Here is an 18,199-nt window from a genome sequence, read left to right as displayed (position 1 = left end):
ACATTGGCCTGTATTCAACAGCATATGAGGCCCTTAGGTTCCCCTGTAGGCTTGTGCTCATTAGTTAACCTCTGCAATGGTTACGGCAAGGCTAGATTAGATTTTAATCAAACCTTTATGACTGTCTACTTAGAGCTTGAGACACCAAGCAATGAAACAGTTACGCTGAGCAATGTACTGATAATGTTCTGGGCATCCCTCAGAAATGCCGAGATACACACAGGCTACATATCCTTAGCAATTATCTCATACACTCAATTTGCAAGCAAATAAAAATCTGGGACCTTGGACCTTTTTAAAGAGGGAATGGAATAGACTGAAAACCAAGCAAAACACCTTCTGAGAAAAAAAAAAAAAAAAAAAAAGATTAAGAGAAGGAAGGACCTCAACGCTACCTTTGCAGGAAGGATGGCTAAAGCTTCCCACTTATCTTTCTTCCTGGAGCCAGGAGCAAGAGAAACATCCCATGCCACAAAGTATGAAAAGACTTATCCAGTGAATCCGTCAGGGCCTGTTCCTTCCCTTCCCCATGATAGCTACAAAGCTGATTCCTATTTATTCCTGCAGGTCTCTGCAGGCAAAAAGCCCGGTTTGGATGGGCATCTGTACTAACCATTGTCCCACAGTACATCTCCTACGTGCATACTAGGCTCCGTGCTGCTGGTGTTTTCCATGCCTGCCAACGACCCAGAGCCAAAAGACTTGCCTGACATTGAGCAATTGCTAATACCAGTATACCCCCTTTGAGGACTGAAAGGGTTAATTCCTCAATGTCCTTGGCTATACTGCCTACCTAACATCAACATGTTCTGGGGAGCTTTGTCACTACCACAAATAGTTTCAAAAACAACAATTTTCGTTAATTCGGTTGTAAACGACTCTTTCAGGAATTTCATCAACTTGTACAGAGTAGAAGGGATTGTCAGAGGAACTTCTTGTCCTTTCATGACCATCTTGCAAAGGCTGATTTTCTCACCAAACCGTGTTTTGACGGTGTTTCTCTCCCGGTGCTCACTTACCTGTGTTCCGTACATTTTAAGATCGTCTCGAGACTTGCACAGTGCTGTATCTATTTTAGAGTGTTTTTATTGGCAACTAATGTATACTACCATGCACCCATGTGAACAAAATTACAGAGCCCAGACAGCTTTTGTACAGAGTTCCTTTGGCCACAGTTTCTCTGTGGGTTTCATTTGGCAGAAGTGATATCAAGCAGAAGTCTTTCCCTCAGCTTCTGATGTAAACTAAAATACACCTTATAAATAGAAAATACAGGCACTGAGAGCAGTGCCTTTGGGCAAACAGCCACCTTTGGGCTATGGGAAAAATTCAGTTAGATATGATTCATAAATATAATGAATAGGGTGCCATAAACTTGCTTTGCTCTTCACAAACAAAGGCGCATTCTCTGCCTTGAAAAATTAGAAGGGCAGAACCCAGAGGAATAGGGAAAGAAAAACAGGAGGAAAATAAAAGTGGGAGGGGAAAAAAAAAGAAAGTCAGCTTGAGTTGTCAGAGTGGAAAGTATAATTTTGATGACCATCAAGCACTATACGGAATAAAACAAGGGGCTTTGTTAGGCACTGAATCCCTCTGCATCTCACTTCTGATGAGCTCCAGGTTTAATTTAGCAAAATTTGAAGTGTAATACATTTTTAAAAGTTAGTTTGATTTTTAAGCTCTCGTTTAGTTGAAGGTTCCTATTGATTACAGCTGGAGCTGGATCAAGCTTGTGCTGACTGTGTTCTCCTGGCAGACTCTCATTTGTAAACACCTTCATCTCATCCAGCAGTGATAATGATGTAGCAGCAATTATTTAGCTGCTGCATTAGGTCTCCTACTTTATGCTAGCCAAGTACCCTAAAGTCAGACCATAGAAAGGGATGCTTACATTTTATTAAATCTTATGATTTCTTCCAAAGAAGTTGTAAAAGCCCTATAGTAGTTTAAGTAGTCATTTCTTTCTTCACTCTCACTGACAAATTTGGAAGCAAAGGACCCCATTCCACCATATTTAGCAAGTTTAAACATGTTACAAATAACTTTGTTGTCTGATAGCATACCCCAAAGGAAAACCCCTTGAAAATTCAGTTTTCCCAGGTTTCTGAGCATCCTGTCTCCTAATCAAAGAAAAAACATAAAAAAGGGGGCAGGGTAGGCCTTGGTTACTCTCTGAATGGATTTACACACTTGCTTAATACCATGTAAATACTGGAAAATAAAGCATGGATCTTGTCAAACATAAGAACTTAGCAAATAAGGAGCATTACAAACAGCACAAATAGCAAATAGAGCTGAAGTATCTACTGCCAAGTCAGTGAGAGATCCCACGTCCTGCCTGGCAATCAGTCTAAATACATCCTTTCTCCCACTTCATGTGACCTTTTTAGGCCAGCAATGTTGTGTGTTAGTTTAATATTTTAAAACAGGAACTTTACTGGTATTTGGCCTACTTTTTTTCTATTTATTTTCTAAACAAATGATAGCTACTCCCTTCTTAAAGTAACCTTTTAAGCTTCGCCAGAAGTCTGTGAAGATCACAAGGTATTAAAAAAAAAAAAAAAATCACATGCTCAGGCAAACAAAAGCAGGTTACTGCATTTCACCATCCCGACAGCCCTGCAAGCAGACTTCAGGAGTATTCTACTTACTCTAGGAAACACTGCTGAAATCTCATTTTCAGTGAAAAGTGCCAGGACTATGGTAGCACAGCATCTATTCATAGGCAAACCCATGTAACATCCCAGCCAAAGACCAGGGGGAAGAAAAAAAAAAAAAAAAAAAAAAAAAAAAAGAGAGGAAAGCTGTCCCAATTGCTACTTCTATTTGATTGCTTAAAGGCATCTGGGAAGACAGATCCTTAGCCTGAGAGCAGAGTTGATCCCAATTTTAAGGCAAAGTAATTTTGGAAGAAAAAATAGCGCTCTCTTCCCAAGGAAACTTCTGTTTTTTAAAACGTTAGGTTTTATTTATTACTGGCTCATTGAAAGAACAAAGTATTTTTTTGGTGTCTTCTCTTTTTTGTTCCCAAACACAGAAAAAAAATGTGGCTAAACCCCAGAAAAATCTTTGTTTGAGGCCAAAAATAATAATAATTTTCAGCTTTAAGATTTCTTTTGTCAGGTTTTTGAAAGAACAACAAATACTTCCCAAGCACCACTCCAACTTACAAACTTCAGTAGATTGCACACCCTCAACTTATTTGAGTTATCCTTGTTGTCCGTCCCGTCATTGCTCACAGCCCACCATGGCATCCCTTTGACGCTTGTCTTTCTCTCGCCATGTCCCAGACACATGCAACCACAGCAGGACACGTTCTTCTGCACTACACAGGGTGCACGGTACCACCTCAGCACTTGCTATTTAGGCATTCTTCTATTGGCGCCAATTATCCTTTGAATCAGAAAAACAGCAGCAAAACATAGACATTGGCAGTTACTTACCAGCTCTCCAGTCAAAAATCGAGCATTGAAAACACCTTGGTGATCTAACCAGATCTCACTGCTAGTCTTGAATTATAATAAAGTGTTTAACGAACACTACTTCTGTAAGTGAAAAGCAGCTAGCTTATGTAAGTGCCTTGCTTTTCCCCCCCCCCATTCTTTTCTTTAGCCTCCACTTAGCCACCTCTATCACGATACACCTTTTTTAACTTTGAAGCTCATTTTTCTTCCTTCATAAAAATCCATACTGCCTCTGTTTTTGGGGTGTTTTGTTTTTTGTTTTTTGGGGTTTTTTTTTGTTTTGTTGTGGTTTTTTTGGGTTGGTTTTTTTTTTTCGTTTTACCCTCAAAGAATAGATTTCTTTTTTCCTGGTGCCTCTGCCTCTCTTTCAGTCCTGCCTGGCTTCACCTCTTGTATCTATTCTCTTTCAAACAAAGGATTTTTAAAACTTCATTTTAAGCCCTCTTCATGTTAAGAATTACATGGAAAATTGTATTTTCCATTTAAGTTCAAATGGAGAGCCAGCTAATGTGAATTCTTAAGGCAAGACAGACAAACAAAAGTTTACAAGATACTGTTCCTGATGGTTTTGTTACTTGTTTATAGCATGGTCAAATTGATATTGCCACAGGAATCTTAACTTCTGCACATCCATTTCACTTCACTTTTCTTGAACTGTGCAACCTGAACATTGTGTTTTTCTATCCCAGCTCTTCCAATCCCCTCCCATCCCTAGAGTATATTTTGGACCAAATCAACTGATGTTTCTTTAAGTACTATTGCCATAATTTGCTTTTATTGTTCTATCATTCAAAAGTTGTAGAGGGCGTGAAAGTGATTTTTTTTTTTTTTTTAACCACTGCATTTTTTGTTTCACAAGAAGGTAAAATAAAGACCAATGCCCATCGATTATACTTTGAAAGTAAATAAGTTTTAGATACATTTCTTCAAAATGAGGTATCTGTGGTTACATACAGCAACACGCTGAAAGTATCACATAACCATGTAAGAAATTCATAACTAAATAATGCCTTCAAAGGCATTTCTGAAGTTGGAACAGCATCAGGAATCTGCTTATTTACGTAGGGAGCTGTGGAGATTGCAGCATGTTGGTACTGCCAACAGATAGGATGATTAGTGCTAAAAACAATATCATCGTTTAGATAAGCCTTCTCCTTCTGATAGTTGCTTTTGAACTCGACTTGAACTTAAATGTTCTCAGCTTGGGAACTACAGTTGTAATTCCTAAAACTGCTCATTGAGCCTGCAAAGGCTGAAGGAGAATAAGATTTTATTGATAAAATTGGTCCCTATATCAAATATTTTAAGTCCCTTGCCTTATATCTGAAGGCCCTTATATCTTCAGGTGCCACGTTTCTTATCAGTGCACACTTCGCTAGTTTGAGCTATGCATTCACTACCAAACCAAAAAACCCAAACCAGGCTATTTTATTTCAGGCTGGGGTTGGATATCACCTAGTTTATGCTCAGTGCATTGATTGGTTTGCTTGCTGCGTTAACTTTGTTCAATTGATCACTGGCTGCTTTTACTGTTCAGAAGGACATGCAGACTATGGTAGTGCCACCCAGGCAGACCAGGTTTTCCCTAGACTGCATCCCCCATTGCAGTACCTTTGCCAGCAACTCCCACGTGGAGATGCCTCCCTCACTGTAAGGAGACACGGTGGTTCCTCACAAGGGGAACAGTCTGATTAGAACTAGAACAGTTGAAGCCATGCCAACACACAAGAAAAGCAATATTTTGTGCAGGAACCGTTTTCTGTGCTGTCTCAGAATAAAAGTTGATTTTTAAAGTGTGCTGCGAAGCACACTTTTTAGGTAGAAGTTTGTGTATCCCTTTGCAGGGACCAAGCAGCTGCCAGTGTAAGTGCTGTGAAAAGGCTCGCAAAGATTTAATGAGTTATTCTCCAACTTCCTAATTAAAAACCACAAAGAGCTTTCAGGCCTTTATTTCCCTAATATTACAGGTTGTAGCAGTACTATTCTGTTCAGTCAAGCCTAGCTAAAGGAAAATGCTTATGAGGTTTCCAAGGAGAGAAATAAACAAAATGGAAATGAATAGGGAACTTGGAACTTTTAAGTGTATGTAATTAAAAAAAAAAATACATCCTTCAGATAATTCTGGAAACTATTAGGAGATATTCATAATTCATAACCAGTTGTTTGGTTTTCTTTCAAGCAAGGGGGCAGCTTTACATCAAACACTGACTAGCTTTTCCATTAACTTAAATAAACAAAACAGTATGCTTCAAGTTAAGTGTACATTTTTTTTTTTCTTTTTTAATAACTGGGTGAATTAGAAATAAGAACAAGACATTTACTTTCAAATAGGAAATTAGTTTGCATGCTATTTCTTCATGTTAAAAATACTTTGGAACACTCACAAAAACAATGTTAAGCTGAATTTATGGAAATGTTCCATATCAGTTTTGAAGATGATATGCCAGATGTCGGGGAGAACTCTTTCATCTGCAATAATGGAATAGTTTAATCCACCCTTGTTGTTTTTGAGTATAGTCCAAGTGTATTGGTCATCATGGGTGGGTGATCCTCACTTAGGCAGGCATGAACCAAAAAGCACAAGTTGTTAGACCTCTAGCATAAAGTCACAAGAAAACAACAGCAGGAAATATTCTACTGAAAGTAAAAATAAGCTATTACAATGTAAATCAAAACGTTTACCATTATAACAACTCACATTTTGAAGCACTGAGACTTGCAGATACATTGTGCTAAACTATTGGGTTGTAACTTGAAAGCAAGTATGGCTCCATTTATGGTGCCACCAGAAATAAAGCCAAAAATACAAATTTTAAATTAACATAGATCAGTCAAAAACATGGAATATTTTTCTTTTTGATGAGCAGGAAGACTAATAATTAATGGTCTTCTGTTGGGAAAAAAAGTACTCTTCGCTTTGAGAAACTTTAAACACAAAGACACACTATATTAAAACCTGTGTTTTAAGAATACATGTTGAAGTAACATTGGATAGAAAATACTATTGTTAAATGTCTTCCGGGAATAGTTTTTGTGGCCTTGTATCAGACTAATATTGTTGTCATATTAGCCATGCCATTTTTATATTTGTCATAATCACTTTCATTACTGTATTACTTGAACAGCGTTTTACGTGTCACATTTGTTTAATTCATTATGGTTGTGATCTGCTAATCAAGTATACCTTTTTATCAGAGCGCATTCCTACACGCTGCGTTAAAGCATGACTTGTACCGGTAGGGGCCTGGAAAAGTACAGAGCACAGCACAGAAAGCTGTAATACAGCATTAGGCTTTTTAACTTGCCATACCATTTCCAGCATGGACAGCTACCGTGCAGAAGGCATGGGAGCAGAATACATGCTCGGGTGCTGCTTCATGTTAAGCATCCTTACCTTGTCACCACTGAAATGCTGTCCTGAATGTAACAATTGTAAGTATCATCTTATGTTAAGATACAGGATAGAAGAATCATGTTCAGTTGCATACCGCATCTTAGTCTTTGAAGTAAAAAAAAAAATAAAAAAATATATCAGAATTAAAAGCCATTTACCTTTTGCAGTGTAATTTAAAGACTGCATGGCATGCACTAGAGAAGGAAGGTAGCATCACAGATGGAGACAAAGTGGAGGGGAAAGGAAGTAATGCATCAATTCAAAGCTCCATTCATTTATTTTTTCTCCTTTTCAGCTGCCTGCCACTCCCAAACAAACATGTGGGAGATGTTCTAGTGCTGAAAGCTATGGCTCACTCCTTTATTTAGCTATTCTATGTGATAAGTCGATTCAGTTTGGACATACCAAAGATAATACATAATTGTGACAAAGTACTGCAGTCCAGACTTGATTATTACAGCTTGATCCCTTGTTAACTCTGTTGAGTAGATAGAAAGATGCTTTTTCTGTACCTTCATATTCATGAAGGCACTGAGGTTGTGTAGCTGTCCCAAGTTCATGATAGTTGCTAACGCTTTTGCAGTCCAAATAAAGAAACCACACAAGGAACTGTAAGTTGCACTGCATTAGACTTTTTTTTTTGGTACATTTTCTACATGAATATTTTACATTACTTCTATTTTGTTGTGACATGATGTACAGGAGTATTAACAGACAAATCTACAAGGAGCTTACTTTGCTGTACTCTCAAATTTGCGAGGGGAAATGTTTTGGCACACCAAAAGAAGTCGTGCTGTTTTTCATGAAAATCTCATTAATTTAAACATTCTACCTCACATATTTGCTTAAATGTAGGTCTTGGCTCTTACATATATTTTTCCTGTGCAAACAAGTATTTGTGCAGGTTACCTTCGCTCAACTGTGAAAACTTGTTACCAGGGCAATCAGTCCAGTATACTTAACATGAAAGGGCCAAAGGAAAATTTAAAAGGGAAGGAGAAAAATCAGCAATAAAGAGGGAGTTTATGGGCTGCTACAGAGTTGTACAGAATTACAGATGCTACCTCATGACACTACTGTATAGTCACCGCACTGTTAGAGCGCAGGTCTCTATCTTAACAGGTTTTAGCACTCCAGAAGTGAGAAATTTCTCCAAATATTTAGGGTTTTGGTACCTACTGACCTGGCGTTACATAACAGATTTTCTGCTGGTATTTACCACCACAAAGCGTGGCCTCCCAACAGCAATGAGTTAAAAGTTGTCTGGGCATCCAGCCCAGATGAATAACATCCCAAATGTTGAAGGAAGTAGCAGGGGAAATAGAAAAGCCTTTGACAGAAATTGTTGATAGCTTGCTAAGGCTGGGGAGGCAACCAGGGAATTTGGAGGTTGCTAATGTTGTTCCTATGTGTAAGAAAGGATCAGGGAGGATCCAGGAAACGACATAGCAGTGAGCTTGGCTTCACTTGCAAGAACAATATAAGAAACATAAATAAGAAGCAGAATACTTCATTTGGTAAAATAAAGTAAGCCCATACTCATTGAAGAAGTATAGTGGTCCAATTTCTTCAGCTGGCTATTGCTGAAAAATACCGATACAAAATGTCCTCGAGAAAGAAGGAAAGCTAATGAAGTGGATAGAAAGTGAAAGGTTTTACAGAATTCTGAAGTAAATTGTCCACGATACCTGCAGTACCATGCAGATTATTGTATGTCTGATATCAGACTCACTGGTGCCATTGCTTACGTGAGATGCAGTGTTTTCAGTTCAGATGAATCTATTAGAAAAATAGCACAAGTCATTTTCTGGTCTCACTCACACTGAGAACTCAAAAAATTTAAACTCATTAAATAAAATATTTATAGTTTACATTCAAAACAAATGGAGAACAGTTTCACTGGAGTCAATGACAAGTGCAACACTGACATCGATGGAATCATTCTGGGTTTAGATTTCTATAAACCGTTCAGAAGCTGGTCCATTCATACTGCTCAGTGGGGACAGAAATAAGAATTTGAATCCCATAAGGTCATATTAAAAGCCCTCCTTTTGATCTGGTGGAATATTCTGCTTACAAGATTGCTACAGACCAGAATAGAGAAAGCAAACTACAAACGTTCTGTGACTTGTTTGAACAGATGAATGTATACATAAACAAGGAGAGCATGATGGTGCAGTAGTAAATTGCAATACATTGAGCACCAGTGAACAGCAAGAAGCACTTCAGTCCCAGGAGTAAGATATACTTGAGTTAAAAATACAGTTCTCCAGCCCTGAGCATAACATACAGGTACGAGCTAGAAGACAAAAAGGTTCAAGTGGTTTAAATATGATGAAGGATTGCATTTTTTTTTCCTCTACAAGAGTTTGAAGCACTGGTGAAATGCATCTCATGAATTTACGTACTTCTCCTAATGATATGAAGAAAATTACAGAGATTAAGCTGTTGCATAAGTGAGCAAGCAGCATGAGTCAGGGGGTTTGGGAAGAATGAGTCACAGCATGAAGGGAATGGAGCCAGGTTTGTAGCTCAGAAAAGAGACAAGGAAAGAATTTTATGGATGTAGATAAGAGCCTGACAGAACGGATTGCAGTAGAGAAGTAGAAAAATTAACTAGCTCTAAAACAGGGAACCATACACTAAATTTACAGAAAGCTATAGCTAAAAAGCAGGTCAGGCAAATTTTTTTGTACACAACTAGTGGCTGAAATATAGAGCAGGCTGCCAAAGTCAGCAAAAGAAGGACATAATTGTGTAAATCACTTCAAGAGGGAACGTAGGTACATTTTTAGAAAGTGAGGGAATCACTGGGTACCAATATTAGTGAGGCTTGTGGAATTAAAACTATGAAATGCAAATTGATTTATATTTTGAAGGGATACAGGAATAAGCTCTGCTGCCCTCCATGGGTTTCACATTATATCCATAGCACCCAGCAAACTTCAAACAGCAGCCTATGCAAATCAGAGCATTACCTTAACCTGCTATCAATAGCCATCAATATGAAAGTCTTAAAATGAACTTTCTAGAATAGCCCTGAAGATTGCTACAAAAGGTGGTATTTATATTAGGATGCGACATTGGGGTCTGATGGCCATATTTACCATAGTTCAGCTGAGGACTTCCATAAACATTTCTGAAAGACCAGTGTGGCTTATATGTAATTTAATTGAGAGACCGGTGTCCTTAAGTGTAATGTTCCTCCCCCTACTCCTCTCTTGACTCTGACTCTTTACATCAATTTAAAGTTTTATATAGCAATAATCATTGCAACTTGATAGAGAACCATACCATGTAACCCATTTTGGGAATGGTAAGGTTTAACTGAGCCCAAGCCTGTGGGAAACACAGAATATGAGGTTCATATAATTAACAACTGTGTGTCATGACACGTAAAGGATCTGAATTCAGATTGTTCATAGAATTTGAGTTTTGTGATCCCCTAATAATTTGAAATTGTCACATTCTTTCAGTGCAGTATTCTGGATATAGAACCTATAAAAAACCATATGGAAATAAAAATACTCAATCCAAATACATTTCACAAATTTTGTTAAATTTTTCTAGTTATTTAAATTACAAATAAATCCCATGATAAGTTTGCTTTTGAGTGGCCTATTGAAAGACTACATAATTATCTGAGGTGAGTTATGAAATAGAATCAGAGAATAGCTTGGGTTGGAAGGGACCTTTGAAGGCTATCTAAGTCTACCCCCCCTGCAATAAGCAGGGACATCTTCAACTAGATCAGGTTGCTCAGAGCCCCGTCCAACCTAACCTTGAATGTTTCCAGGGATGGGGCATCTACCACCTCTCTGGGCAACCTGTTCCACTGATTCACCACCCTCAGCATAAATTTCTTCCTTATGTCTAGTCTAAACCTACCCTCCTCTAGTTTAAAGCCACTACCCCTTGTTCTATCATGACAGGCCCTGCTAAAACATTTGTTCCCATCTTTCTTTCAAGCCCCCTTTAAGTACAGAAAGCCACAATAAGGTCTCCCCAGAGCCTTCTGCAGGCTGAACAACCCCAACTCTCTCAGCCTGTCCTCATAGGAGAGGTGCTCCAGCCCTCTGATTATTTTTGTGGCCCTCCTCTGGACCTGCTCCAACAGGTCCATGTCCTTCTTATGTTGGGGGCTCCAGAGCTGGATGCAGTACTCCAGCTGGGGTCTCACCAGAGTGGAGTAGAGGGGCAGAATCACCTCCCTTGACCTTCTAGCCACGCTTCTTTGGATGCAGCCCAGGATACAGTTGGCTTTCTGGGCTGTGAGCGCACATTTCTAGCTCACATCCAGCTTTTCATCCACCAGTCCCCCCAAGTCCTTCTCAGCAGGGCTGCTCTCAGTCCCTTTATTCCCCAGCACGTATCGATACCAGGGGTTGCCCTAACCCAGGGGCAGGACCTTGCACTTGGCCTTATTGTACCTCATGAGGTTCACATGGGCCCACTTCTCAAGCTTGTCCAGGCCCCTCTGGATGGCATCCCATCCCTCAGGTGTGTCAACTGCACCACTCAGCTTGGTGTTATCCGCAGACTTTCTGACAGTGCACTCAATCCCACTGTCTATATCATTAATGAAGTTATTTAACAGTACTGGTCCAAATACAGACCCCTGAGGAACACCACTTGTCACCAGCCTCCATCTGGATATTAAGCCATTGACTACTACCCTCTGGATGCAGCCATTCACCCAATTCCTCATCCACTGAACAGTCCACCCATCAAATCCTTACCTCTCCACTTTAGAGAGGAGGATGTTGTGGAGGACCACTTCAAAGGCCTTGCAGAAGTCCAGATAGACCACATCCATGGCTCTTCCCTTGTCCACTGATGCAGTCACTCCATCATAGAAGTCCACTAGGTTGGTCAGTCAGGACTTGCCCTTGGTGAAGCCATGCTGTCTCGAATCACGTCCCTGTCCTCCACGTGCCTTAGCATGAGTATCTGTTCCATGATCTTCCCAGGCACAGAGGTGAGGTTGACAGGTTGGTAATTCCCAGGGTGCTCCTTTCTACCCCTTTTAAAAATGGGTGCAATGTTTCCCTTTTTCCAGTCACCGGGGACTTACCTGACTGCCACGAATTTTCAAATATCATGGAGTGGCTTGGCAACTACATCAGCCAGTTCCCTCAGGACTCTCAGGACACCTTCTCAGCCAGTTCTCTCAGGACACCTTCTTAGAGGAACATCCCTTAATTCCTTCGGGGTATTTCACTGGTGTTTCCCTCTTGGCTCCTATTACCTCAGGAGCCTCTGGCTCATCTCTGTAAGACTTCAAGTGCGCTGCAGTGTAGCCAGCACGTCTCAGAGCGACAAGCTGCAGAGCCTTGCTAGCACCCCACCCCTCTAACCTTGGCACATCATCCCACAGCTTGTCACAGGCAAACCTGATATTGTCTCCCTCCCCCTTCGAGCCTAGTATAATGCTCTGTCAATGAGCCCTGCTAGCTTGTGAGCAAAGACCCTCTTGCTGCTTTGAGAAAGGTGAATCCCACCTGACACCTGGTGCCATGTAGGCCATCTCGTTATAGGAAAACCCAGAATTGTGTCAGTTACATGAGCCACAGAGCCATGTATTAATAGAATCCCTGGTTCATAGAATCACAAAACGGTTAGAGTTGTAAGGGACCTTAAAGATCATCTAGTTCTGACACACACACACACATCCCCCATGGGCAGGGGCACCTTCCACTAGACCAGGTTGCTCAAAGCACCATCCAGCCTGGCCTTGAACACTTCCAGGGATGGGGCATCCACAGTTTCTCTGGGCAACCTGTTCCAGTGCCTCACCACCCTCAGAGTAAAGAATTTCTTAATATCTAATCTAAATCTACCCTCTTTCAGTTTAAAACCATTACACCTCATCCTATTGCTACACTCCCTCCCTATCTTTCCTGTAGGGCCCCTTTAAATACTGGAAGGCTGCTATAAGGTCTCCCCAGAGCCTTCTCTTCTCCAAGACGAACCACCCCAACTCTCTCAGCCTGTCTTCATAGAAGAGACTGGGCCGATCTGTTTCTTCCAATGTCACTGCCCACAACCGGAAGGAGCGAAGAAAAAAAATAACCTGTGCTCTAGATTCCCTTACCAACCATCCCAAGGCCCCAAAGTCTCTTTTGATCGCCCTTGGACTACACATTACGGCTTTATCATGGAAGAGCAGTAATAGGTAATAGTCCAAGGGCCATACCAGGCTAGGAAGTTTCCTCGTGATGTCCTTAACCCAGGCCCCGGGGTGGTACCAGACTTCCCTAAGAGGAGGTTCTGGCCAGCACATTGGACCCTCTGTTCCCCAAGAAGGGGGTCACCTAGAGCTATAGTTACAGTGATCTATAGCAGTGACAGCAACTATTATTACAGTGATCAAGACACCGAAGGTAACCCAGCTCCATTTTCAAGAAAGATTGATCTGCAAGAGAATTGTTAGGGACACCCAGGCTATTTCAAAGGAAGTTTTCCAACTACACAGACTAACTGTCCAGAGAATGACTGGGAATAAAAATCTGAGCACCATCTTAGATCAGACTCAGATACACAGTTATTTTAAGAATTAATCTAAATTCCACAGGTTTCATGCATCAATAATCAAATACTATTCAAGTTGTTTAAACAATTTAGTACAAAGTTACAGCTCTTGTTTATCTGTAGTGAACAGCAGAACCTTTTAAAGTGTTAGCCGAGATTAGAAAATACAAAGAAATAAAGAGTAATGTTAAATTTTCATTACTGGTTACCAATGTAATTTTAATTGCCTACCTGAGCAAACAAATGTACATGTGACATCTAGAAATGAAATACAAAAGTTGATGAGGAATGAGTTGAAGGTGTTTTCAGGTATAGTTTACAAGATACTTGCTTAAGGTAGAAGCATCAGTTATGGCATCAGTTGCTGAAACACTTAACAGAAACAAGCTTTTCCAAATGTAGTGTCATCACGATAAAGATGCAGAGGAAAGATGCTCAAGAATGAGCTTGTAAAAGCCTATTTTCTTTCTAGATCTGTTTCTTATACTGCACTCATCACTGTGGTATCTTGAGTGCTTTCCAGTAGTGCATTAAGCAACATGACAAACATCTGTCACATGTTTGTTCTCTCACCCTCTCCCCAGAGAGAAGTGTGTGCAGTGGAGTGTCTTGATTTAATTTTTTTAATTATTATAAATACACATGCACGTAACACATTATTAAACATTCGTGCTAGAGAGGAAAGGTCAGACAAATTTGTCTTGCTCTTAGGATTAAAGCTGGTGAGCTCTGTGATGTTCCCATAGGGGTTTCTATCCCACTCTTGCCCCAGATTGCTGGGTCTTCACAGATACCAAATCAGTCTGGTCATAGGCATCTGCAGTAGGAAGAAACCAAAATAAACCCAATACCCTCATCTAGAGTTCACACGTAAGTCCAGGGATTTTGTCAATAAAGATCAAATGGAATGAAATGGTAGGATTTAAGGAAAAACCCATGCTTTATATAACCACCATCTCATCCCAGTATTACTGCATTTGGTACAGACTAAAAGCAGGAATTGATGCAGCTTCCAGATCACTGTCACAGAATCAGAGGACATCATGCAGGTTATAATAAACAAGCTAGGAATCTAATGGATTGGAAAAGTCTGATTTAAACTGGAAAAAGTTCTTAGAATAATGGAGTGAAGACCTGGGATTTACTGATTTCCATACAGAGGTGACGTAACTGGGAAAACAATCTGGAAGCTTCAGATCAGTCAGACCCTTACCAACTGCAGATAGATAGTCTCCCCATTCAAGAGCAATGAACAAACATGTAAGTTGGAATGCCAGATCAATATTAGCAATGCCAGTATAAGATTATACTATTCCATATTGGGAGAGAAGCAGGTGTATGTATTGGTACATAACTCTACCAGCTCGGAGAAAAATGGAGCTGATCTGCCTCATCCCAAGGAGGCCTCCAGCGTCAGTGTTGCTTCCTTCCTATGACTTCCACTCCTCTATTGCTCCAATAACTCTCAGGACAGAAAGAAAAAAGTGTTTCTGTAATGGAGGATGATTCAGGTCACATTAGTGCCAAGAAGTTTGACTTCTCTTTGGGCCTCATAACAAAAGCATAGGTGCAGAGATTTGTGCAGCAACATCACATTGATAAATCCACCAGTGTTTCTTTCCATACTCCACATGGGCTGGGCTGCTTCTGGTATCACACCGATACAATTCACATTTGGCACTGCTTTTAGCACTGAAATCTTCCACTCACTTCCTCACCCTTGTATAAGTCATAACAGTGGACATTCCTGTAATTATCACAATACTAGAGATTTCAGAACTGAATGTTCCAGCACTGAAGCCTTTCTAGGTGCCTGTTGTTCTCCTCCCACAATGTTTTCCTCGAAGCACTTCAACTTGATCTTCAGGCATTCAGCCTTACTCTAACATTACCAATTTCTTTGCACAGATGTGAGCAGAACTGCTCCAGGTACGGCAACCTACCAGCCTTCCCCAGTGAAGGCTAGAGGCTGCTCCCCTGTCTGCCTTCATTTCCCACCTTAGGCAGTTCAATAACATTCACCAAAAAAAAAAAAAAAAGAGTGGAATTTTTAAAGAACTCACATCAATATTACATTCCATGTATCTGTTTCCCTAGCTTGCCTAGGGACTCACATATCAACAAAAGCAAAAAAGTACCGTGATGATGCAGAGTAACAACACTGATAAAACTCTTCTGAAATTCAAGCATGTGCCACATACCAATATGCATTTTCATGGCATGTAGAAGACACACAGGACGTACATTAACAGCTAATATGCAACCCCCCAGTCCTAACTTGAATAAGCAGCTTAGGAGAGCTCTAAAGGATTCCTTGAAACAAGCGTCCAGAAAAGGCTGTTCTTATAAACACAAGTCTCTATGGCTATAATATCAAATCCTCCAAGAGTTTCCAACTGAGAAGACAGCTAGCAGTCAAACACTGCTTTTGAATCATTGTCTTTCAAACAAACTTACCATTGGAAAAATTAAAGACCTGGAGTACACAAGTCAATCTAGTTTGCCTCATTTTAGCTGGTGTAGCTTACCATTCCTTAGAAATTAAGGTAAACAGAAATCAAGCCGTGGATGCAAATGGCAACAAAAGGACTTCATCCATTTTTACCTGTCGATCTTGAAAGGTAACTCACATTAAGTTTAATCATATATGAAGTTCCCAAAGATCAAATAAACTTTCTTTGTTCCAGTACACTCTGCAACAAAAAGGATTTGAACTGTATAAGTACCAAAGCCCTTTTATTTTCAGCTTTTGTAGAAACTAGGAGTACATGCAAAGCCCAGGGAAGTCCCCACACAGACTTGCATTGAACTCCACCATGCTTTGGCTCAAGCATTTAATGATGTGTCAGGTTGGTATGAGGCAGCCAGCTACAGTCCCTGAAAGTCTTTACACCTGAGAATGTGCTTTTCAGCTGTCAGTACAGAACAATGCAGTCAGCAAGTCCTGCATCAACACAGCAGCTTTAGGACTGATATTATGCAGAAATGCAGAGAGCAGGATAACATAAGAGGACTTTATTTTTAATGTCAGATAAAGAGAAAATATATGTAAAAATATTTGGACATTCAGGGAAAGGGCAAACACTGAGAATTAATTCAAACTGTTGATGGTTTATTTTTTATTGAATCTTGTGGTCAACATTGTTTTCATTTGCTATGAGAAAGAATCCATCATTTTTTCCAAAGCACCACCCAGAATCTGCCACTGGTGATGTTCTAACGTCCCCAGTGCCTATACAAATAGAAAGGTCAGCTGAGATTTGTAAACTAGAGATCATAAGTTTTAAGGAATTTGTTTATTCAGCCTAGAGTCTCCAAATTGTGTACAATGCCAAAATTAAAAAGTCCTTTCACTGTACTGTATCAGATTACAATAAAAAGCTCTCCAACATTTTGGATGTTCAGATGAGAAAGCAAATTGTAATTCCATTTTAAGCAACCTATTTGTCAGCACATGCAGTTAATTATAATTAAGTACCTCCAGCAGTTATAATGAATAGGCAAAATGAAAATGCTGTTTTATGCATGTATAAACCTGCATTTAGTGTGAACTAAAAAAACTGCCTGAATTACACTGAGAAATATTGGTCTAGTATTTGCATTTTTAGCTGTACTGTTCAAATACAAACCTACTAAACTGCTTCCAAAGACTTTAACAGATTGACTGAATTTTCATGGGAATGACAAGTGGCAGATCTGTCTACGTGATGAAGAGGCCACCACATACCGAGTTCCAAGTCCCTTTCCAGAGTATGGAGCACGGGAACCATGCAAAATAGACCACTAGAGTCTTCTTAGTGTCAGCAAAAGAACATATTTCTACCTCATCTCATTCTTGAAAAAGGGCTGAACTACACTTGCTGAAATTTTCCAGAGTAATTCAGGATGCAACAAACAACCTGGAAACCATGGGGAAAAAAAATAAACCAAAACAAAAAAGTAAACTGATAAAAATATGATAAAGTTGCAAAAAGTTTACAGATAGTTTTATAGTGATAAGTACAAAATATTAATGGTATTTGACAAATATAAGTATCTGATTGTTTAAAATAACCATATCTGAAAATATTTCCAAATGCAGTATATCAGAATTAAAAGCTATTAGAAACCTGATAACATTTTACGTCCTGCAAGTGGAATAAACATTGAGATGACATCTCTGGAGTATATTTGAACTTTGCTGCCTTCACTTATAGGTAGCTTGAAGGTGCATAGAACATTTCAACAGGTTAAATATTTTAAGTACGCTTTATGACTAAGATTGTCTTTGCTTTTTTTATAAAAAGATATAGATGAGTGTGCAACTGGAACCCATAATTGTAGAGCTGACCAAGTATGTGTGAACTTAAGAGGGTCCTTCAGCTGCCAGTGTCCTCCAGGCTATCAGAAACGAGGGGACCAGTGCGTTGGTAAGTGTTGCTCTAGACTAAGCTTTCTCACTTTATCTACAGTTGCAAACTTTATATTGATGGTAAAGTGTATCAGTATGTGTACTGTAAAATAGCTATACAACTTTGAAATGCAATGGAATAATCACTATCACAATAATTAATCACTAAAACATGGAACTAGAAACCATTTTAAGTATAATCAACACTTGCAGTTGCACTTCACAAGATTCATTTTCCTAATAGTTACCCATTGTGCTTATTGTTTGTATTGGGGTCATTGTATATGTCCCAGATATAGTCCTAAGTCTACTAACAGTGGCAAACTAAAGCATGTCTTTCCACTGACCTGAGACTTGACTCCAGATCTGTAGGACAAAGCACTACCTTCACACAGACCTAATCCCTGCTCTGCAGAGCCC

The 18,199-nt window shown here is 39.7% G+C and overlaps 1 protein-coding gene across 1 annotated transcript in view; it reads left to right on the top strand.

Annotated features, from left to right (window-relative positions):
• EFEMP1 (EGF containing fibulin extracellular matrix protein 1) overlaps positions 1-18,199 on the top strand; it is a 53,284-nt gene that overhangs the window by 22,559 nt on the left and 12,526 nt on the right. Inside the window, exon 5 of the mRNA XM_082481862.1 lies at positions 17,676-17,798. Within this exon, the coding sequence (XP_082337988.1) occupies positions 17,676-17,798 (123 nt within the window). The remainder of the gene's footprint in view (positions 1-17,675; positions 17,799-18,199) is intronic.

The sequence above is a fragment of the Vanellus vanellus genome (genome assembly GCF_965231255.1).
Source record: "Vanellus vanellus genome assembly, chromosome: 3".
NCBI lineage: Eukaryota > Metazoa > Chordata > Aves > Charadriiformes > Charadriidae > Vanellus > Vanellus vanellus.
The sequence above is the reverse complement of the archived record's forward strand: the minus strand, read 5'-3'. Positions and strand labels throughout refer to the sequence as shown.